Below are 23784 nucleotides of genomic sequence, written 5' to 3' on the forward strand. Positions count from 1 at the left end.
ACTCAGAAACTGGAAATGAAAAGGGAAAAGAGAAAACACTGAGAGAGGCAGAGAGGGGAGAGGTTTGAAAATTTAGACAATACAAGCATTTATTCATTTGAAAAGACAGTACTGGGGGAAAAAGCAGGCACTTGTAGTGGAAGACAGGGCCATCCCAACATAGGATGCACATTGTGGGGACCTAATCCTCAAGATGCCAAGAATCAGTTCCCAGCAGCTAGCCACATTGCTGTTTGACCCTACCGCTGCCCCATCCCTCTCCCCCTTCCCATTTTCTCCTTGTTGGTCTCCTGGGGTGTTTTAACACATGCTTCAGCAGGGGTTGGGGGTGCTTTAATTAGAGTGGATCCAAGAGTCGCTTTAATTAAAGCACCTACAGCACCTCGTGTATCGGTGTCCCCGTACTTCAAAAGGGCAGCAGGGGCACTTTAACTAAAGCTCGTCAAACAAGCCTTCATTAAAGCACTCCCAGCACCATTTTCAAGTGCAGAGACACTGATACATGAGATGTGGAGGCTGCTGGAGCATGCTAATTAGCATGGTCCAGCAGACTCTATTAATCGAGTCCACTCTGACGCACTGTAATTATAGCACATCAGAGCAGCCTCCCTGCACATCTACAGGCACCTGCTGTGGATGGTGTTACTTTCAGTCACCTTTTCCGCTCTTTGCTGAGACATCCCACAGGCCTGACCAGCATGCTGCCAACAGTGACCCAATTTTTATTACCAGGTGTGTTACAGCACCATGTGCTGCAGCTGCCACTGACAGCTGAATGGTGCTACACTGCTCTGCCCTCCCCTTTTGCCCTGCTCAGAACTGGGAGATCAGGTATCCACTGCACCCACACATGGGCTATGCACACAGGCCTGGGATCAGGCTGCTGGATACAGGCCGCCTGGCAGTGCAGGTACAACTGATGCATACAGCCTCTACAAATAAAGAGCTGCAGTACTTATTGGCTTTTCAAGCCCATCATAAATTACCCAGCTAGGAGCTGGGATAGCACCAGCCTTTCAGCCTCCTCCCTCTTTCTTGATGGAGGAATTGATTTGATTTAGAGGCCTCATCCTTCCAGCTTTCAAAATCAACTCTCTGCTGGGGACAATAGGTCACAGAGCTTGAGGGTGGGAGGGGGTGAGATCTTAAAGGGACCGTACCAATACTGCTAAGGCCAAACATTCACAAAACATGGTTTGTGCATCCAAAAATCATTATAAATTGGCTTACAAATAACACTCACTTGTGCGCGCGCACACATACAGTAAATCTTGAGTTGTTTTTACTTTGCCTTCTGTTTCTGTGAGCCTCAAGAAAGGCCTTAGATCAGCAGCTGGCAACTTTTTGGAGCCACATGCTGAACAACTTGGCTGCAGACTGAGGCGGGCCACTGTTCCAACCAGGCCACTGTTGTCACAGTTTTTCCTGCCACTGCTTATTCCCACCCCCTAGCTGCAGAACAGGCACAGCTCCCAGCTACTCAGCCCTGGTATGGATGCAAGCAAAGCACCCCACTGGTGGAAAGCTGCCAAGCCCCGCTGGATCCACAGGCCGGATCCAGTTGCACAGAGAGACAGATCAGGGCTGCCTGTTGCCATCTCCTCCACTAGATCATGTTTTCCAGCTTTTCTCAGCACTTGTGATGGCAGAGAACTTAATTTCTACCATGAAAACTGAGTTCTTACTGTACTGCATGCCTGCAGGAGCTGGGGTTTAAAAAAAAAAACATCATAGGACTCATCAAAATATCGCAAGAGTTGACAGTACTGTCTGGAGAAGTCAAACCTCAACCCCCCCAGTTTCCTCAGCAGGTTCTGGAGGTAAATGAAGTGCTGGGCTTAACTATCGTATGTCTGCCCTCACCCCTCTCACACAACCTGGACTCTCATTCCACCCACATCCAGCCCTCTGAACTACAGGATTGCCTTTCCGCTGAAGGGGAATGCTCCACAGATGAGACTTGGGTGGGAACAGCCGTTTCCTAAGTGCAGACCGTGACCTCCTTTTTCCATCCTTCACATTTGCACAGTTAGGAATTGTACCTGTAAGTGGGTTAGCTGCTGGGAGACTAAGAGAAAAGCAGTTCAGGGCACATGATTTGTTCAGTGAATTCAGCTGGAATTGCCTGACTGAATAAAGAGGATCACTTTCAAGCACCTTGGGCCCAGCATGAGTCCTAAACAACACAGTATTTACTATACATTCCTGTAATAGGAGCAGGGGACACACAGGGGCACAAATGACTTGGCAGTATTGGACAGTCATTCTCCAGTCCATTGCCCATGCACATATGCCATCATCTTCCTTGCAAATCTCCACGTCAGGGCTATATAACTCAGCCAATGCAACTCTTCCAGCTACCAGTCCTTGTGAAATACAGGGACACGGCAGAGGCAGATGCTGTGGCAGTGGCTCCTTTGCCCCTTCACAACCTGAGGGACAGGTTCTTTTTCTTCACCTCCTCTTCAGCAAAAAGGGTGTGGGGCTGGAGTTAATGATAAAGATTTCTGGCTCTCAGAAGTTCAGATGTTTGCATTCAATAGGATACTATTTGAAGGCTTGTTGCAAAGCCCATGGAAGGCAAGGAGAATCTTTTAACGGAAAGCAATAGCCTTTGAGGATCAGGACCAAAGTACTCTATTATAGGAGATTTGTATGTCAAAGAGTTTGGGGTTTCTTGCTCTATGATCCAGTCAGCCTTACCGATCAACCTAGAGCAGCTGATTGTGGCCAAAGACACCTTCAGTGTTGCTCCTAACCAGGCATCCTAGTCAATTGTATTTCATAGCCAGACTGCACTGAAGATTTTGACCACATGTGTGCATAAGAACCTGGTCACCAGCCTGGTCACTGCTCTTATTTTGGGTCAGTTTCCCTACAGTCATGTCTCATGCATCCTGATCAAGCGAGATCTGGATGTCTCATGCATCCAGATCAAGCGGGAAAGTTTATAAGCTTCTTTTATTTATCTAAATAATGCTACAGGTCATACAAATACAGCCATGGTTATGGCAACCCTGTCAGGTATGGTTTATAGCTTTCTGTTAATCTTTTTGCTCCTTGAAATAAACACCCCATGGGCCTGAATACCCATTTTATTTTCTTTGGAGTGTTTAATTTGGCAAATGGAAAACTCCTCCTTCTCGCCCTCTCCAAGCCCTGGTGTTTCTTATGGACTTTAAGCCAGTGTGGTTCCCTGCCTTTCACTGTGGTTTCCTGTTTGTCTGTGCACCATCTCTGTCATCAACAGTACAGAGCTATGAATGGTGGGGCCTGCTTGCTCCCACCAGTGCAATCCAATGGCAAACAGTCTGTCTAGAGTAGACGTGCATCTCCCCGAATCCCCCTGCATGAGTACATTTGGATGGCATACCCCTGGCAGATGGGGGCAGGGTTGGGCAGGGAAGAGACCGAGCCAAGTATAGGGTGGAGGTACTGATTCAGCAGTTCTTCCAAGCTGACTTCCCTTCTTGGGTCTCCAAGGAAGCCAAGGAGTGAATAATCCCCTAGGTTCCACTATTTCAGCAGACACAGGACATGTAAAAGGCCACCCCTTTTTCTCCTCTGGGGGGTCAATTAGAAAATTACGGTGGGTTCATGAGGCTTGTGGGACAATGCCATAGAGCTCCTCTATACATTACTTAGAGCCACTGAGTTTCACATGGTTTCCATCCGAACTCATGCAGCATTCACAGTTTCCTTGAAGTGAAGCTGCATTGTACAGAGTTACAAAATTCCCTAAGCTTTTTGGTCTGTGACAAGACACAAAAAACTAGCTGATTTTTACTTGATTTCGCCCCTGTTTCAAATGGGCTCTACTGCTGCTGTAGGCTCTACCCAACAGCAAAGTTTCTGTCTTACCTAAACGTTGACACCTGGAAAGAGTTTAAAATACATTGGTGGCCAGAGACTAGGTTTTGGTTTTGTGTCTAGAATGCAGAAGATTTTCCAACTAGATTGTGATAACTTTAAAAACCTGTACTTTTTTGGCCTAGAGCTACAACAGTTGACTGTGTGTCCCGTTGGATGGGCTGTGTAGAAGCAAGTCTGAATAGAGTTGAGATGCTTAGTTTGTGGCAGCAGTGGTAAAGTAGCTTGAACTCAGCCCTCTTTCTTGAGTGCCCTCCACACTTCCATTGCTCGTGTGCAAGTATGTCATTAAAATGGCTGCCATGTTCTGTGTTCAGCCCTATTCCCAATTAGGTCAAAATAAATCCAGGAGCATATAGACAGGCTGCAAATCAAAGTCCTCTAGCAGTTAGGAAAACAAAGATAAGGCACGAGTGAGGAAAGGTGGGAAGGGAAAGTTATGACCTGTATTCAGTTATGGTTATGTCAGATGTAAATTGTAAGCTCCAAATTGCTGACAGGCCCTGTGAACTGCCTGACCATATCTTGTCTGATTCTGTGATGCAAAGAGTTCATTAGGGAGCTGAAAGGAGGGAGCTATTTATACTGATGCAGCAGAATATTTGCTCTTTCTTCTGCTTTTTTTCCTTAGCTATGAGAAATGTGACAAGCCACATTCCCTTCTGTAAACACCTGATGACCAAGTGGCAGTCACCTTGCTTAATTAAACTGGCATCAGAAATGCGGAACTGTCCAAGAAAAAGGTGACCACTGATGGACTTTGGTCATCTACTTGCCCTTGATTTCTACTGGCACCATGCTGCCCAAGGCAGCTGCCTTCCTGAGTCTAGAAGAACAATTGTCCTTTGGCTGACAGCAAAGAACAGTGCATTAGTTTATAATAGGTTAACTTGCATACAAACATGCCTGAGGCCAAACTTTTCCATGTGTAACTTGGTTACACACAGGAGAATGTCCTCTTGTCTCAGTACAAAATCTCAGCCCCAGACCCATGTTATTAAATGATCAGACTTCTCTCAAACTGATCAGGTACTGGCCTGAGAGCCCCACAGCTGAACTCTTCTAATTATTATTGAAAGGGCAGTGTGAGGCAGTGGCAGAGCAAGCTTCCCCACACTGGCTCATCTCCGCTTGGAGAGATCATCTTTGCTTCCAGGAACCTTCCTGCTGATAGTCAGCTGGTCAGTGCCAATTACAATGATAGGTTTTGGGTAATATGTTCCTTATTGTCATGTATGTTGACACTCAGAATCAGCCTCTGAAGCAGGAGGTTTGGTCTTGGAAAGGCAGATATGCCATAAAAGACCAAATCAAAGGGCACCTGTCTTATTGGTTGCATTTAGTATAATTGCTGTACTGATCTCAACCAACTCCCCACCTTCCCCTCGCCCAGGAGCTCCAGCCATCCTACTATACCACTGAGCCAAAGCCACTTGAAAGCTTCTGGTTTGAGTCTGCCTGCCAACCCCACAAAACCAGAAGCCAGGAGAGGAAGAGCTCTCCAGGCAGGAGGGTTTTCTTCCTTCCAGATTTAACCATAGCTTTCAGATTAAATGAAGTCAGGGCAGGCATTTAAACCAAAAACAATCCACTGCTGGACTGTCCCAGTCAGGGCAGTCTCTCCCCTGCTGGAACTGACCTAGGTCTGGTCCCTTTTCCTTTGTGGGACCTGTTTGTACCATTAAACTGTGCTTTTTACATTGCTGGTCTCAGAAAAGAGCTCTGGGTAAAGACAAAGGGGGTGCCAGCCAAGCTACTATCTAGCGCTGCCAAAGGTGCTAGTCTCAGAAGTAGGAAAACTATTCATCTTGTGCCCTGTGAGGAGGAGGCACTGCCAGGAAGAAAAATGACAGCTGCACTCAGCAAATGAAAGCAGCATATTGTGGCTGGTTTACAGTAGGGCAGTTTGGCTAGTACAGTCTGAAGCCAGTGGAAATTGGACTGAAAGTCAGCAGCCCATTGACTGGGGTTAAGCCAAAGACTTCTGTGTAGCCTTAGAGCTACAGTATTGGAGAATCATTGGCCTTTTCTTTTCCTTTTTCTTTCCGTCATACCTTACCTGTTAAATGAGCTGTCATCAGCTGCAGCCTCCCACCTTGGTTTCTAAATGTTTGTGGCCCCTCTTATGTGAAGCTAGATTGAAGTGTGCCTATGTTACATCACAGCCAGACTTCAAACCAGGGTCTTCTTGAGTCTAGTTTGAACTGTGAATGTTTCCTGTGACACCAAAGAGAATGGGAAAATAGTTCTCTTTGCCTACGAATCCCCTTGTTGCTTTTATTGGATGAAGTGGTTCCTGCTTCCTTCTGTGAACTGTTGCAAGGTGCTGCTTTGTGGCGTCCCACCACCTTCTCTTCTTAAGCTTCTATTATGTTGTTGGCTTTCCGAACAGTCTGAGCTCCAGAGCTGTATTGCAAAGAAAAATGTTCAAAACAATAATTTGCCCAGAGCCTGCTGAGCATCTTTTCTACAATGTTGTTTGTGTCACCTGTCTGACAGAGCATAGGTTTTATATATGGTCTTATATTCTGTCCTGGGCCAGCAGTCCTGCAGTTAGTCTTAAGCTTGGGCTTAGAAGTCAGAGGTCATTCAATTCACATCTCTTCCTGTGAGACTTTAGGCAAGTCATTGCTTCTGGTTGGGTCTCAGCTACTACCTGTAGAAGGAAAGCCTCCCCACCATCATATCTTGAGATTGTAAGCTCTCTGGCACACTATTCATTTACGTCTTGCCTAGCACAATGCTTGCAGATGGGGCCTTGAAGCACTGCTATGACAGAAATAATGATCATGGTAATAATTCAAAGAATGTGACCACCAGAAAGGATGATCCTGCATCGTTTTGTATCTCTGATCTGTTGCCCCAGCAGCGAGACAACAAACTGCCTGTCGTACCCAACAGAGGACAGACACTCAGAAAAGTCAAGTGGAAACCTTGCTCAGGAGGCCTCCAAAACCAATGGCTGTGTGAAAGGAAAGGACCGCAGAGAGAATACTCACCACAGATCACGCAGGTAAGATCCCAGCACCTGATGTCCTCTCTCAAAGCAGTCAGAAATACAAGGGGGCGGTTTGTGTGAGAGAGGGTATGCAAAGCTCTCTTCCTAATGCTCCAATCCATCCCTGCAGGGAGTCTCATATTTTGCAGTCTTCATTCAGTTGTACATGGGAGTCTAAGGGACTTGTCTTCGGGGGCACTCAGGGAAGTTAATCCAAATTACCTGAAAGTATGAATTTAAAATTGATTAATTAAACTTCATTAAATCCCTGTGTGGACACTCATTCAGAACTAAGCCCATTTTAATTCTTGTAAGTGTGTCCACACAGGGATTTCATAGAGTTTAATTAGTCCATTTTTCAAGTTTAATTTAGATTAATTTGTCTGGCTGAGCTTCCCCCTTGGCATCCACCCTGGGCCACTAGCCCAGTGTGGTCATGATGGCTTCATACCTGCTTTTAAGTGGGTGAGTTTATTAACTTAGCCCCATTTCAGCATGGAGGGCACTTCATTCTCCTGCTTGTAGCAATGGCATCTTTCGCTGAACTCCTAGCATCACTGCAGTCCCCACATACTGTGAATTCCCTGGGCTGAGTTTTCAAGTGTCTGCCTGCGATGGGTACTTAAGTGGTATTCAGTCTGTTGTTTGTGAGCATGACCTGGCTGGCCACCATTGCAAACTGGTTTGAACACGGCATCCCAGTGCCCCATGTTGGGTGGTGGTGATGGCAGTTTAGAATTGCCATAACAGAAGACGTTCCCTTCCACCCTCCCCTCAATCACAGCCCAACAATGCGGGGCTTGTGATGGTAGAGGGGCAGTTTATTACCAGTTCATCTTTAGTCTCTGGAGGCTTGAACACAGGAAAATGAATCAAAAGTTTATAAATGAAGTACCTAGACTTTCTGAACCCTGCCTGTTAAATTATCTCCAGGATTAAAGCCTATCTGGTTGGTTAAAGCTAGAAGAGAAAGAAAACACTTTTCATATCTTTAGATTTCAGGCGAACCAGTACAATAATCTAAAGTGTATTTTTAATTAGACTTTGATTACAATCGAAGGGAAACAATTAAAGCCCAACCAGCTCGGGGAGAAAGTTTCTGCATTAAAGACAAAAGAAGTTATCGGCAGAAACTGAGAGAGGCTCTGCATGAATCTGCTGGCAGGGCTGGAGGTTAAATGCTTGTTCTTCTGTTGTCCTATGGGCTGTGAGGGGCAGGGTGCCTGAGCTGAAGGTCATCTGAATAAGCTGTCAGAAAGCAGCAAAAAGGGCCAAGGACTGCATAGCCATGTTTTCAGAGGTACTGAGTAGCCACAGCACCTACTAAAGTAAATCAGTATTTAACGTATCAGTAAAGCATACTTGGAAAGGCAGAGAAGACAAGAGGATGGATGGTCTGGTGGGCAAGACAAGTGGGAATCCAAGTGATTGGGACTCAATTCCATGGCCTGCTACAGACCTTTTGGGTGATCTTTGACAGTCTCTCCATCTCATCCTGCTTTCTGTGCAGTGGGAATAGAAGCATTTCTCCTCTATGTAGTCTCTGGGCAGAGACAGAAGTGACAATTTTCACCTGATCTGGCCACAGAGAGTGGTCTATAGCTGTAACCAAACACAAATGCACAGCCGCGGATAGCTTCAAAAATGGCTGATCAGGGGAAAATCTGAATCCTCATTGCATGAGAGTTCAGATGAAGACGTTTCAAAACAGTGACTTCTGTAACTTGTGTCTGTGCTGACTCCCAGCCTGTTGCTGTTTTCAGAATGGGAGGGGGGAAAGGAAGCAGGGGGAGTTTGGTCTGGGGGTTTTTCAGCCCCTGCTGGATGGTGGGGCAGGTGTATTGCCCCTTCCCCTCCCCACAAGGTAGAGGGGCTCCAATTCACTCACCCCACTCTCCAGTGCCTGCTGGGGAACCCTAGAGCGAGCTCCCCTCTGCTCCCTTTCACCCCTCCTATTCTGAAAACAGCCGTGCCCTGCCCCCGTGACTCTACAGAGGGAGAGACAAGAAGCCCTAGAAGAAGTGATTGCAGGAAGTCTTGTCACAAAGTAAGTTGTTGCTTGTCTCCTGGCAAGCAGGGGTTGCCTTGTGCCCTGAAGCAAAAGAGGATTTCTTTCCATTGAAAAGCAATTGGAACTTTACAATAAACCTCACAGGAGGAAGACCATGGTACTAGGCTGAGTACAGCAGAGCCAGATGAAATTCTCTGGCTTGGGCTCAGCATGGTTATTACAGATGTGGCAGAGGGTTCAGATGTAAGGGCGGTGGCTGTTTTACAGTCCTGCAGCTTTCCATTTCTAAGGTGCTGCCTATTGGCAGGGGTGGCAGCTGTTTTGGGAGGCAGAGCAAACACAGTATGTTGGAACGACCTCCCATGAGCTGCCTGGAAAGCTTGTTAAGTTTTGGTCTTGTTCTGTAGTTTTTCGATCAAAAATACAACTCTGTCCCAGAAAGCACCAGGTGGGCCTTTGCTTGTGGAAAACTGTCATAGACTGATTAAAGGGGAGCAAACTAATGGGGAAAATATAACGGGGAAGTGAACCAGTCTGAGCACAGCATCCCACAATTCAGGCAGGACACCCTGGGGGAAATTAGCTTGCAAGGCTGACAAAAAGCCCCCGTGCCTCTGCACTGAGACTGATGTCTGATTTTAAAGAAAAATTACAGTCTTCCTCAAAAAGACTTTCTTTTTTTACCTTAGCGCAGATAAAAGGCCCATCAAGCCCACTATCAGAAAAGCAGTGTAGTAGATCTCCTACCAAATATTCCACTGGAGATTTGAATACTTGAGAGGAAAAAGCAAGAGAGGAAATATTTAAATGCTAATCAGAGGAGGAGGCTCCATTCCCCCTTTTGTTGAGCAAGAGAGGAACAACTTGATGTTCACTATCGTGTACAGAGCTGGTGTCTCAGCCTGGGAAAAAGCAGTACATTGACCCATAATCATGTTCAAAAGCACTAGTGGTTTGAAGTGAATGGGACAGATTTTGTTCCCTATTATGTTGGTATGAATCTAGAATCCATCTGCTGACCTTGGTGCCTGGAGAACGTACTGCGAAAGGCTGGTGACAGAGAATGTGTCTTAGAATGACACGGAGTTGATGCACGTTCTGCTCCTGTTCCTAGGCCCTTTTTTAGATGCTTTTGATCTCTCCCCTGGTCTTAGGCTGTGTGTTACTGCTTTAGTTTTATGCAACTGCTGATGAAGGGCAGGGAGGCAGGCTATCAAATATATCAGGAAGGGGGTGCAACCTCAAAGACCCTCTGTTCATTTTTTCCTCCAAGCCCTCCACTTACTTTGAACCCAAGATGGTTAAACTGTGCCAATAAAACATCAAGCCTTTGGGCCTCCTAGGTGTGTCATATTGTGTAGCTGGACTGTAAGCCCTACAAGATAAACACAGCTGCCTGTGTTTGTGCTTAACAAATAATAAGCACCTTATTGCCAGAGGCTGCATTAAAGCTGATGTCCCGACATGGAATGCATTGTGCACCTGGCAGCACCACCTCCCAAGTCCTCTATGAGAGCCAGGGCCTGGCCATTCCCAGTTGCTGTTCCTAGCTTTACCCAAGTTCCCAGCTTTATCCCAGTTCCCAGGGCATTTGTCACAAAAGCAAAGGAGCTGAATGTTCTTGCAGTCGCATTGGACATGGCAACTTCTGTTCACTGTTCTGAAGGGGAGAGTGCTGTTGAGGGACAGTCAGTATATGCCAGACCTTACTGTTGTGGCGGCCCCATTTCAAAGGGGTGCTGTAAGTCTGCTGGTTCCTGCTGTAAGTCTGCTGGTTCTTGCACTAGGGGGGCTGTGGCAACATCACTTCAGGCAGGGTGAAATCAGACAGTTTGTGTCCTTTCTCTTCCGTCATAGTGCTGTGAGCCTGTGCTGGATAGTTTGCTTTGTAGTTGGGTTAGGCTGAGACTCGCCCAGTCTCATGCCTGCTGAGCAGCACCTTGCCCTGCAGCATGCTGGACTTCTCTGATCTATTCAACAGAGCCTGGTAGGGCTCCCAAGATCACAAACCCTGGGTGAGAGAGAGGTCCTGACCTAAAAAAATTGTAATGTAACTAGAAAAGAAAGGGTGGTACTAGCCCTGGGAAATGAGGCCTGGAGAAATTAAATGACTGCCCACATTCATATAGATAAAGCCAAGAACTGAACGGAGATCTCCCACATCTGGCATGCACCTTGGCCACAAAACTGCCCTCCTGCTGGGGGCTCAACATCATGTAGATGGGTGGCAGAACCAGCCTCTTTAAAGTTGTGACCCTTCTGGCTGCTTTGGAAGCATAAGACTGATGCTCTCTTGATCCTGGTAGGAATCTCTCAGTAATCCTTCCCTGATGGGGCTCATTCCCCTTGTTAAAATAAATTAGTGAGCAGCTAGCTCTGTGGAAGGGGAGGGAGAGGCGTTCTGCTTGTTACACGTTTACTGCTTGAGTCCTGATTATAAAGCCTGTTTTCAACTGTTTCAGAAATACTGTGCTGTTCAGTTATTCACGGTTCATGGCCAAAGCATTAGCATAAAGTTTAGTTTTGTAGGGCAATAAAAAAGTGTATTAAAAGCACTACACAATTGGCTTTTTACAGGAGTGTAATTTTGATAGTAATTCAAACCCTAGACAAGACCATGTCTGTGCTGGGCCCTCTTCAGTGTACGGAAAATCCTGAATAGGAGTTAGTGACAACTGCAGGTCAGCCCTTCCTTCCCACAGCCAGGGCCAGTCCATGCTAGAGGCCAATTGGGCAGCTGCCTGACTGGCAAGATATGAGGGAGGCATGTCTTGAGCCACCTAATGATCTGCAGTTCTGGATTTGCTAGTGTAGTTAGCTCTGCAAATGGGGGAAGGGGCTGCAAAATGTAATTTGCCCAGAAGAGCAAAATAGCATGAGCCAGCCCTACCCACAGCCCTGTCAGGTGAAATATCTTGATGCCATAGAGAGTTGCATGGGTAATAACAAGTAGCCTTTCTCCAGGTCTGCTCTCCTCTATTCTAATCTGGTTTCTGTAGTTCCCCAAGAACTTTCTGAATAATAACAAAGATTTGCTTGATCTGTTGGACCTGTCTTGGGCAGGGAGAATTTCTGCCTATCACAGCTGGACCACTAGAAGTCCCAGTGCAGACACAATTTTACCAGCTGAACTGCTTTTACCAGTGCAGTTTATTTTGCTCCCATGGGTGTTGTGTGAAACTGGTGCAGAGTACATTTTTGCTGGGTATGTGCAACCCCCAAGGATCACTTTGCAGCTATGAGGCCCTAGTATTACTCTACAGACCTGGCCTAAACCACACACCATCCCTTCAGTACCTGTCTTCTCATTTTGTAAATGGGGAACACAAGGCAAAGACACACCAAAGCCTGTCTTTTCAAAGGGATCTACTAATTTTAGGTGCCACCATTGCAGGCTTCCCAAATAAAGACACCTTTGAAGCTGCTTTTCAGAGGTTTTGACACTCCACAATTCCTGCTAACTTCAGTGGGAGGCTGAGATAATGAAATCTGGCTTGTATCAATGTGATATTTTCCAGTCCTCTCAGTGTTGGCTTGGATCTGCTCCACACAGTACATTATGACTTGCTCAAGGTATCATGGGAAGTCCAGATCAAAGCCAAGAACACAACCCTGGAGTCCTGATGCCCCATCACCTCCTCCATCCCCTAGCCTATGCCCATGTCCTCCATTTTTTAAGACTGTTTGCTTTGGTTAAAGAATAGCCACAAATCACTGTCACATTTTAAACTAAGAGTCCTACACTTGTTTAACTACAGTATTTGCTTTTAATTTAAATGCAATATGCTTATGCACCAAATATTCAAAAATGAATTCATAGGAGCATATTTTTGAGGTTTAACAACTGTGTGAGAGATATATATCTCATTAAATTACCATAACACCTCGATAAATATTTTTTATAATCAATTGCTCTTTAACATACATTAACCCTGTTATTAAATTTAGAGAGATGTATCTAGTTGCAATAATTATTGTATGCGAATTAAATGCCAATTAATTATTTAAAACATATTTACTGAGGGTAACAAAACTTATAAATCTATTAGAGTTGTTAACTGCAAGAAATATGTTTTAAATAATCAACTAGCATATGAGCAACATACAGCAGCTATCTCGTTATATCTACATTAAATCCTTAGAGGAGACAGTTAATTTAAAGCATGACCAAATTACTCATGACACAGTAATTAAGTATTCACCCTGCATTATAGATCTGCCATGAAACCCAATCTTTCATGGACAGCCCTGCTGCAGGAAATGTCCCTCAATCTGGACTAGCTGGGAATTCAGGGAATTGACAAAACCAGCATTGGCTGACACTAGTCAACCCAAGGTCCTTTTTCTTCTTCTCTCTCTCCAGCTCCCTGGGTCATGAGGAGTGCATGCCACCACCTCCCTCCAGGGGGAAGAAGAAGAAAAAGAAATCTGCGCGTAAGAAGAGGAGGAGGTAAGTGCAGAAAGAAGGGAAACCACAGCCTGGACACGGTTCAGATTCTAGTCAAAGGAAGAATTTCTGCAGGCTAGGTGAGAGCATGTGATTGTACAGGAAAGAGAGTAGTAGTGCTGCAGAAGGAAGAGAACTGTGAGTGTGGTGCCAGGAGGTCAAACAAGAAAATGGAGAGAAACTAAAAACAGGCTGATGTTGGACTTCCTGGCAGTGAGATCTCAGGTGGTAGGAATAGGGATATCTGGGGAAGTCTGTGTTTTGAGCCTTCAGTCTAGTCCAGGCCAAACACTATAAAGCAAACTACAGGGAGCAGTCCTGCCCTGGGTCCCCTGGTTGGAAGGAGTTAGGGAGCATGACAGTGACCTCTTTGCTTATACTAGGAATATTCCAAAGAGAGTTTCTGAAAGCTAAGGGCAGAGAATACACCTTAAGGGCCTCAGCCCGAGCTTCAGTCCCTCTCTTTGGAGTTTCATGGTGCACTTCTGATCCATGGAGGCTCTTCTACCACCGACACCACCATTCACATGGTGGTGTCTCACACCCCCGGCCTGAAAGTAGCAGCTCCAGGGCAGAATTATAGGTGTGTACAGAAGTTGATTTTTCACCATTTAAAGTGCTTTATTACCATGACTTAGCAGAAGTGCATGGCTTTACAGCACTTTAAAAATTGTTAGAGTGCTTTAAATTAACTCTTGTTAAATGAGGCCACTTCTAGATGTGACGAGGGTTTAGTCCCCTAAATTGAAATGGTAGGTTTTTAATTGTGATGATTAAAAACCCACCGTTTCAATTTAGGGGCTTCCATCACCATTATGGTGCCTGCCCACCTCTCCCGTGGCCAGGGGGGTAAGCTACTGGTGGGTCAAGCTGCCGCTGATCTCCAGGGAGCCTTGGTGCTTCCCTTCATGGCAGTGGTGCCTCCTGGGGCTGTCTGGGTGGGCTGCTAATGGGCAGGTGCTGTCCAGGAGGTGCTGCCACTGTGGAGGGAAGGTCCGGGGCCCTGCACAGCTCAGGGCCTGCTGGCAGTTTGCCCCGTAGCTGTGGAAGAGACAGGCAGGCTCTGCAGAAAATAAAAAAGGATCAGGCCCCTTGCTATTTGTTTTTCCTCAGTGGGACCTGCCCATGTAAGCTGCCACTGGGCCATGTAGCCCCTATGATGCAGGGAGGCATGGTCCTTTCCTCTGTGGCAGCAGTGCCCCCCAGGACCACCCAGGCAAGGTGCTAGCTGCATGGGTGCTGTCCCAACTTGCAGGCAGCACCTACCAGATCCAACTCTTCCCTGAGCCTGCACGCTGGAGGCCCACCAGTTGCTGTTCCTCACACGGGCTTGGGGAAGAGTTGGATCTAGTGGGTGCTGCCTGAGAGCTGGGGAGCACCTATGCAGCTAGCACCCCACCCAGGCAGCCCCAGGGGGCACTGCCTTCACAGGGGGAAGAACCCAGCCGTCCCGCAGCTCAGGGACTGCACGGCCCAGTGGCAAGAAGTGGCAAGGGGGCCTGTTCCTTTTTTTTTTCCCATGAAGCCTGCCTGCCTCTCCCGTGGCTAGGGGGTGAGCTGCCGGTGGGCCCTGAGCTGCAGGGGGCCCCAGACCTTCCCTCCACAGCAGCAGCACCCCCAGGGCCGCCCAGGCAGGTGGCTAGCCGGCAAGTGCTACCCCAGCTCTCAGGCAGCACCCAGCCCAATCCAAGTGTTCCCTGAGCCTGAGCTGGGGCAGCACCCGCTCACGCGCAGCCTGCCCAGGCAGTCCCAAGGGATGCTGCCACCGTGGAAGGAAGGACTAGGGTCCTCCACAGCTCAGGGGCCACTCAGCCTGCTGGCAGCTTGCCCCCAGCCACAGGAGGCAGCTCTGTGAAAAAAAAATAAAGGATTGGGCCTCTCACTGCTTCTGCCTTCAGTCCGCCTCTCCCTTTGGGGGGGCAAGCTGTCAAAGGCTGCAACCTTACAAATAGCTACATTGCAATCTAAACTACATGCAGATGTGGTTTAGTTTGCAACGTAGCAAACTCATTTAAATCATAAAAAACCCTGCATGTATACAGTGTGATGCAATTAAACCACAAAAACAGCCAATTTTCATCATGTATACAAGCACCCTGAGGTATTACATTTGAAGCGCTGTATTTTACAGCACTTTAGCAACTTACAGGACTTCAGATAACTTCTGTACGCTAGTCAAATTTCTGCCCAGTGGAGACACCCCAGGAGGCTGTGGAGTGCCCCCTGCCTCCTACCCTGGAAAGTGCAGGGAGGCTCAGAGGTACCCCGCACTCATCAAACACTGCACTTCTGTCATGTTTAAGAGCACTGTAACTTTACAGTGGGATAAAAAGTGCTCTAAATTACAGCGCTGTAAAATACGCACAGAGCACTTCCGTACACACCCCATGTGGGGAGAACCTGGGGCTCAGGGAAAATCCATGTGTGAAAAGTCAGGGCCTATAGGTGGCAGCAATGCAAAGCTGTCACAGCCCCAGCAACCTGACCAGGAAATCCTACCCAGCTGAGTCAGCTGCTGTAGCACCGCTGAAATGGCTTGCTTAATGTCTTTCCCTCCCATCATCTCACAGTTAAACCAGGTAGGAACCCAGGGCCAGGTTACATTACAGCAAGTCACTAGAGGGCAAGAGGTCCCTGATAAAAGTAGGTCTGAGAGGGCTATGAAAATCATTATCCTGCCTTCCCCTTCTTGTGCTGCTTGTGAATGCTGATGCCCATGGAAATGCCGATGCCTGGAGCCCAGCCTGGTGCAAACAGCTGCTGTGCACACTGACCTGCCTCAGTTCAACTGATGCATTGGAACCTGCACACCCAGCCCCCTTGTCCTTCAAAGTTTTAGCTCTACCAGGAGCAGGGCCCTGGAGCGCAAGGTCAGGCATTAACATCCAAGATTCAGTGTGTGACCTCCCCCTACCCCCGTAGACACTCCAGCTGCAGCAGTGTTAGGTACAGGCTCATGTTGAGGTCTAGAACAGGAGGAAGCTAAAGGGATCATGGGAGTGGAGGAAGCTTGGATGTGCCCAGCCACAGCTATGATAATGGGAGAGAGAACACAGTTCCCTGGGGGAGGCAAGTGCTTCGGTGACCTTGGAAATAGCATCACGTTTCACCCCAGAGCTTCCAGTCAGCACTGCCCAGCTTATGCTCTGTGCTACTCACTGCTGGAGCCTAAGTATTAAGTGACACTAGCAAGTCATGGAATAGACATAGAATACATTTCCCATGGAGTGAAGGCCTTTATTTTGCAGTAAACAAGGAGCGGATACATGACACACAGCCTTGCAGTGGTGTTAGTTGCTCCACCTATAGGGAAATTTGCCCATCAGGAAAAGGTGTAACTTACACTGGGGGACTGGTAGTGTTCCCTCTTGCCTAGTCCATTTAACCCCCGGGTAGATGTTTGCTCAATGCAAGTTCATGAAAGTGCAGACTGCAGGTAGCCAGAATGGAAAAAACAGTCATTTGTCCACTTCTTATCATGAACTAAAATCTGGGTTCAGTTACTCCAAAGCAGTGGTGCTTATGTACCCTGTCTGTGCCTCCTGTCTGTCTAGGGTGAGGTGCAAGTACCCAGAGCCAAAAGGGCCTCTGCTACAACAGATCTGGCAGCACTCTGCAATTCAGCCTGCCTTAGCTCTACCCAAGCAGCTCAGTACAAACTTGCAGCTTTCTCTGCTGCTTCTGGGCTTCCCTGTGCACAGGTTGGGAACTGCAGCAAAGTCAGTGAGGCTTCACAATGGGTGTGGGGGTGAGTTTCAGCTAGTCTGGGTGAGCAAGGATTTGACTGTGCTGAAAAGAGCCAGTGCATCACGCTGCCATGGGCCAGGGTACTCCCCTGTAGACACCCCGACTTCACCTTGTGAGTGTTCCCTGCACTAATATGCTGTCACCATCCCCAGGTCTCCATCGTACAGCCCCTCACCTGTGAAGAAAAAGAAGAAGAAAAGCTCAAAGAAGCGAAAACGAAACAGGTACTCTCCTTGCACATCTCACCCCCAGCGCCACATACAGCCCCTGCACATTGAAGCACCAGGCTGGTCAGCACAGCTGCACTGCTGTGGTTAGAAGGTCACTAAGGCTAGGAACAGACATTCAGAAAGCCTGAGACTGAATTGATCCAGTCTTTGTACATTAGTCTAACCTGGTTACTGCAGCCCAGTATGGGGGTACCAGGGAACACCCACCTTGGAGGACTTGCCCCCACCCCAGCCCAGGGTTCTTCAGCAGCCCCAAGAGCTGAGGGGAATTCTTCCCAACCCCACCTGTTTGCCTTATTTGCTACAGTCTCAGGGATAGCCCAAGGAGTGGAGGGAAATTCTTCTGCTCCTCTGCATTAGTTTTGCCTCAGACTCACAGCAACTAAGGCAAGACTGGCCCTGGAGGAGCAGAATTTCCCTCCCCTTCCTCAAGCTGCCTGAGACTAGCAGGGACTAAGGCAAGGTTTTAAGGCAAGATTTGGGAGAGGAAGAATTCCCTCTGCTCCCTCGGGCTGCCCAGGGCTGGGGGACCCTGGCCTGAGGTGGGGGGGAAGCCTCCCATGGTGGGGGCTCCCTGGTGCCCCCATGCTGGGCTGCGTGGGCAGGCAGCCAGCTGGGAGGACTTCTCCATCTCTCCTGTGGCAGCCGCTGAAGCAATCAGCAGTGGGAAAGGGGGAGTGGGGAGGGGAGAGGGCTGCCAGGGTCTAAAAAGCTGATACTACAGGGGTTTTCCCTCCCCCCAGGTGCTGTGTAGACCCTGGCTAGGGAGGGCTGGGGGTCTGTTCTCCTGCCCCTCTGTCTATATGGCATAGATGACTGGTGCCTCCCGAGTCTGGGGGGGCACCAGATCACCAAAGGGGGGGTGCTCCCCCAGCGGCCCATCACCAACCAGGGAGGGTGGGGGCGTCCCCCAGCACATTGAAACCAGAAGTGCACTTCTGGTGGCACTTCTGGTTTCGTGGCTGGTGCTTCCAAGGGCTGCACAGCCGATCTCAGGCCCTGTACGTGTTGCCAATGCTCTGTGGGTTGACAGGCACAGGCAGGAAGCAAGCTAAGGAGCAGAGGGGTGAGGCAGTCCCTGCCCCACTGGAGCAGGCAGCATAGCCCAGGTCTGCAAAGCATCCTGGGATGCTGGGGGACTGTGAATTAACTTGAACCAGGAAGGGATCTGAGACAGAAGTTCTATAAACTGGTTTGACCTAGATCAGTTATGTTTGATACTACATCCAGCCAGGTTTATCTTAAACCAGTTCTGGTCATTTTAAAAGCAGTTTATGTGGACTGAACTTCTGTTCTGTTACAGGTTTAAATCAGTTTCTGATCACTTAAACCGGTTTATGTGTAACTTCTGTCCCTAGCCAAGAGAGCTACAGGCAGGCGGGGGGTCTTGCAGACTTCCACACTTGCAGGAAGGAAGGACCAGATTGCAAAAAGGCAGTTAGGCACCTGAACTTCCCATGAGGAGCTTAACAGGAGCTGGACACTTACCTGCCTTATTGGGCCAGGCTCCCAGTATCTGCAGGGGTACTGTGCTCGAGGGTGTGTAGCCCTGGTGCAGGAGTGCAAGAGGCAGGGATGTCCTGAGCATGTGCTCCCACTCGCTCTCCTTGCATACATAGCAGAGCTGATTATAATTAGACTTTTAGGTTTTCCCCTGAGGCTTCATTATTAAGGTCTGGGCAGTTCACAGCTGCCATGGTTCTGTCTGTCTGCCGCCTGCTCTGTATCAGATGCCTTCACAGCCACAGGCCTTTTCTATGTATGTGCCAAAACGTGAAGGGCCCAAACAGAGAAATGCAGCACAACCACTTCTCCCCCAACCAGCACAATCAGGCAGCCATAGAAACAAAACATGACCTCACTGAGGCTCTGAGTGGGATGACAAGGCACCTGAGGTAATACTGTAGAACAGGGATGTCAAAGATATGGCCCAGGGACTGGATACGGCCTGTGGAGTCATATCATCTGGCACCCAGTGCTGCCTGGTGTTGGCCCCAGTCCTGTGAGCTGTATGCAATAAGTAGAGCTTGTCTGGCATGGGCTGCACATGGTGTGGGGCCAGTATAGGCCATGTTCTTCCTGTGCCGCACCAGCCCTGCATGCTGGATCCAGGTTTGGTCAATATGGAGCCCACAGACAGCCCCACCCCTGCTGTATCCAGCATGTAGAGTCAGTCTGATGCAGGGGCCACAGGCAGTAGGCAGCCTAGACCAGCTTTACACACTGCGTGCCATGCCGGGCTGGACACACCACTCGTAAGAACCTGGGCCCCCTGAAACCTTCCAGCCAGGAGACTGGCTTGCAGCTGCTCCAGATTTGTGTTCCTGGGCCTGTTTCTCACTTAAAGACCACAGTTACATGTATAAGTATCACATATATCACTATTTCCTCCCAGGCACTAAACTAATATTTGCTGAGAACAACTGGTCTCCCTCCAAAAACATGTGGATTTATACTTAGTTGAACCCACAAGATGGAACAGCTTTACAAACCTACAAATAATACGAGGCTAAACGCTGAGCCTGGTGCTCTGTGGAGGGAGGTGGCAGACTGAGAGACAGATGCAGAGTAGGGGAGAAGACAGCAGCTCCCCCAAAGCCCTTCACTTTGAAGGAGCGAGTCTTGTACTCCTACTTGAGGTCTCCCTGCAGCCCTGATGCTGGGGCTGCTTGGAAGAGCCAGTTCTGCCAGTACAGAGCAGGGGGAAGTGACAACTCCATCCAAATGGCAGGCTTGAACACCCACCTTGCCATAGTGTAAAAGAGTATGCTTGGGGCAAAGCACTGGGAAATCAGGCCCATTGGCTTTGAAAGAGATACTCTGGATTTACACCAAGGTCAGAATTGGCCTGGACATCTAGAGGATTAAGTGGCATGTGGGCTGCCGCCGTAAAATGATTCCACCTAGGAAAGAAATTGCTAATATTGCCAAGACAGCAAATCTTCCCCTCTGCCATTGCCAACACCATCATAGGGTCTGTGGAGCAATGAGACCAGGGGGTGGGTTCCCTAAATGCCCCACCAGAGCAATGCACTGAGGAGAACAGCCTAGCTCCTTCTCCACCCCTTGGGTTCATTTGGGGAGGATTTTTCCTTCTCGAATGCTGCTCAGTCCTTATGTGAAGCACATTTAACTCAGGGGCAATGAGATGGCCCCAAATAAAAAAAACAGAATAGGTCAGGCCCTCTTGAACACTTGAAGCAGATGGATGACAGCACATGGCTGCATGGCTCATTTTCCTGATGCAGGCCTGAGTGCTTCAATGTTGACAGCAGGGAAAATAGAGCCAAGGAGAAGAATGAGTATGCCTGCCCCAAGAGAGCTATTACACTTAGGGCTAGATTCTCAAAAGCACTTGGCCCCCAGCTGCTCCCACCTCAATACTCCTAGGCATTTTTTCAAGAGCTCAGCTGCCTGTGTGCTAAGTGTGGCAGGGAAGACTGGTGCTCTGGCTAATCAGGAGCAGAGATCAGCCTGCCATGCTGCATGTGGGGTTCCTCTCTTAGCCACCAAGGGAGCTGGCCTTCACTGCATGGATCTCTGGACAAACGCAGTGGTGTGTGTTGATTCCACCTGAGCAACATCTCCACTCAGTTTCTATCTTTGTTTCTTGCAGGTTGTCTTCAAAGAAGAGGAGACACAGGTAAAAAAAAACAAACCTTTGATGCTCACCTAAGAACTGTGGGGTAATTCTATTCAGGCAGCCCCCCAGGAAACACTGGAAGAGTCTCAGGGAGCCCAGACACTCCAGCGCTGGTGTGAGGAGGTGTACATTTGCACCCAGCACCTGTGGGTTTACAAGCATAGTGTGTGCCATCTTCCCCAGCAGGGTGGCATTCAGCCCTCCATGCTGTGTGAGGCCAGGGCACTTGAGCCTCCACTTTGCACTAGTAAATTTTTTGCCACTGGATGTAAGTGTAGGCTGTGCACCACTCAGGGAGTGTACATTGTGGCTTAGATAAACCCTCCTTAGAGAGGCAGACATATAAAGGATGAGCCCATTGCTTTGAAGAGACCAGCAGAGGAGTCTTAAATTTAGAGTGCTATTTTTACCTTCCCATGTGCCAGGATATTTGGAAATACTTTGGCAGTACTAACCTGTTGTGCTGTTACAGCAAAGGCTCTGTCAGCGATCTCTTTAGGAAGCCCAGTGTTGAGACATTTCTAGAGCTCCTGGGTTTTTGTTTGCCCCTTGGGGACCACCGCACTGTCAAAAACAGACATCCTTGGTGGCCTTGGTACCTGGCAGGGTCCAGCGTCAGTAAATGGAAGCTTCCCTCTGTTCTACTTTATTGTTAGTTTGACAGTTAGAGCTTCCTTGCCTACAGATGCAGTTCTCACTCTAACTGTCCAGTGGCTTTTCAGGCTGGCTGGACTCTTGTTTGCCTGTTGGACTTAAGGTTCAACACACAAGCCGGTATTTATGTTAGTTTCCAGCTGCCTTGTGGCCAGATCCCAGCTGCAATAGAAGGCTCCCGATTGTAGATGTCAGTGGAAAGCTTGAGGTCTTCAGTGTTTAGTAGGGAGGACATGCAGCTTCAGAAAGCTGATCTTGGCAACAGAGGCAGCCTTTGTCTAGCGGCAGATCTATTATGGCATGGACTGAATCCTAAAACTGTATTTCTTAGGGTTTAGTTTATAAAAAAACATGTAGTACCAAGCAAATCCATCATCTGATAGACCTGGCACAGGAAGGTCATTGAACATCTCCCTGAGACCTGGGCTGAGTCACTCTAGTGTCACCCCAGATTTATGCTAGTGTAACTCCATCTACTTCAGTACAGTATATATGTTTTATATATATATATTAATCCATATTTTCCATAGAAATGAAAAAAGATGGTGGGATTCGGGGGAGGGAGGGAGGTAATGGTGAAATGTACTTTTTCACAAAGCTCCATAGACCTTATTCACCACAGAGGGATGCATGAGCACAGATCCATTGGCCTGAATGGCATAAGGCTTACTCTTCCCAGGATGTATAATTCCCCATTCGGTATTTTACAGTCCAGTTGTACTGTAACATTACTCTGATGACTTGGTGTGTAGTTGAAGCTGAAATCTTCCCATTAATTAGCTTTTCTTATTTAGCTCCTCAAGCCCAAAAAGTAAAAGAAAGGAAGAAAGAAAACACAAAAAACAGTAAGTAGAGATGTCCTGATCTATCCCACATGTATCTGGTGAACTGCCCGTTACCAGTCAGGAGTGCAAGGGAGATTTTGGTGCCAGACAGCCTCTCCGTTCTTTGTTGTGATTCAGGGTCACTTATAAATGGGCCTCCAGCTGGTAAACTTCCAGGTGCACTTAGAATGCAGATTCTTATTTTCCCAGCTAAAATGAAGGGAAGGTTTTCTCCATCATAGAGACTGGTAAGCAGGGCTGGTTGGCATGAGTCAAATTTCAAATTGTAACACTTGAACGTTTTCTAATTAGAGGAAAAGCAAAACTTAATCCCAAGGGTTTGGAAGATGTTTGACCCTCTACCCTCTGTCTAAAGGGTAGAAATCAAAGTTTAAGGATTGCCTGTTTCAAAGGACAAGTGACAGGTGCAAGCTGTAGAGCTAGCACTTGGCTATGCTGGAGCCTTATGCAAAACTGAATGGACAGAGCCTCAGAGATAGTCATAACCCAGACATGTCAATGGTATCAGGAAGTGGCTTGGCACATGGAAGGCCAACTGAGCTTGCTTTCTTCATGCTGCAGGGATAAAGGGCCTGCAAATCAGCAGGGAGTTCTGATGAAACAGAGTCCATGTGTGCATCAGCTCAGCCCTGGCAAAACACCTTCAGTGAACAGAGAGAATAATGGTCGCAAGAGGCCCATCCACCTATGCAGACTGAGTAATGGGGCATACAGGTAGCAGCCTGCCTTTGCAAGTGCTGTTTACAAATGTGTTTACTCAGCCTGTGTGCATAAGTCTGGGATCTACACTTGGAACCTGCGACCCCAGATGTGATAAAAAGGCAAGAGGTGCATCCTGGCAAGTGGCAGAGGGATGATTTGTTTCTGTGCCATAATGGGAGCATTAGTTCTTACAAGGCTTTCTGCCTTCTCCCAGGGATGGGGCTTGGAAGAAGCTAGGGAGGCCAGCCAGCACAGAACAGTGCACCCCCCACACCATCCTCAACAGGAGGTCACGAGAGGGAGGAGGATCACAGGGCTCCCTGCAGTTGGCTTAGTCTGGGATGGGGCTCTGCAAAGCTTCGGGCGCTGATTCGATTCGAAGGAGATTCGGCCTGATTTGGTGGCCAATCTCCAAATCTGAATTGAATCAGGAGACCAGTTAAAGGGTCCGAATCGATTCGAAGTTCTCCAAATCTTCGGAAATGATTCGGAGAGCTTTGATGCTTCAGATGGTCCCCAGTCGCTACAGCAGGGAGCTGGTAAGTACTAGGAGCGGGGAGGGCGGGCTGGAGGAGGACGAAGGGGACTATGGGTGGACCCCTGCCAGGCCCCATCCTGTGCCTGTTCTCCTAGCCCC

The 23784-nt window shown here is 48.2% G+C and overlaps 2 protein-coding genes across 2 annotated transcripts in view; both read left to right on the plus strand.

The window, feature by feature from the left end:
* The window catches only part of LOC109290323 (serine/arginine repetitive matrix protein 4-like), a 134939-nt gene extending 111438 nt beyond the window's left edge, over positions 1–23501 (plus strand). The window contains exons 2-6 of the mRNA XM_019506768.1: positions 6737–6883; positions 13243–13329; positions 17226–17297; positions 20920–20946; positions 22395–23501. Of these exons, the coding sequence (XP_019362313.1) occupies positions 6737–6883; positions 13243–13329; positions 17226–17297; positions 20920–20946; positions 22395–22449 (388 nt within the window). The 3' untranslated portion in view covers positions 22450–23501. The remainder of the gene's footprint in view (positions 1–6736; positions 6884–13242; positions 13330–17225; positions 17298–20919; positions 20947–22394) is intronic.
* Positions 23502–23629: 128 nt separating this feature from the next.
* LOC109290222 (serine/arginine repetitive matrix protein 4-like) overlaps positions 23630–23784 on the plus strand; it is a 30077-nt gene continuing 29922 nt past the window's right edge. The window contains exon 1 of the mRNA XM_019506628.1: positions 23630–23686. Coding sequence (XP_019362173.1) covers positions 23630–23686 — 57 coding nt within the window. The remainder of the gene's footprint in view (positions 23687–23784) is intronic.

The sequence above is a fragment of the Gavialis gangeticus genome, unplaced genomic scaffold (assembly GCF_001723915.1).
Source record: "Gavialis gangeticus isolate Ggan-Ray unplaced genomic scaffold, GavGan_comp1, whole genome shotgun sequence".
NCBI classification, from domain to species: Eukaryota; Metazoa; Chordata; order Crocodylia; family Gavialidae; genus Gavialis; species Gavialis gangeticus.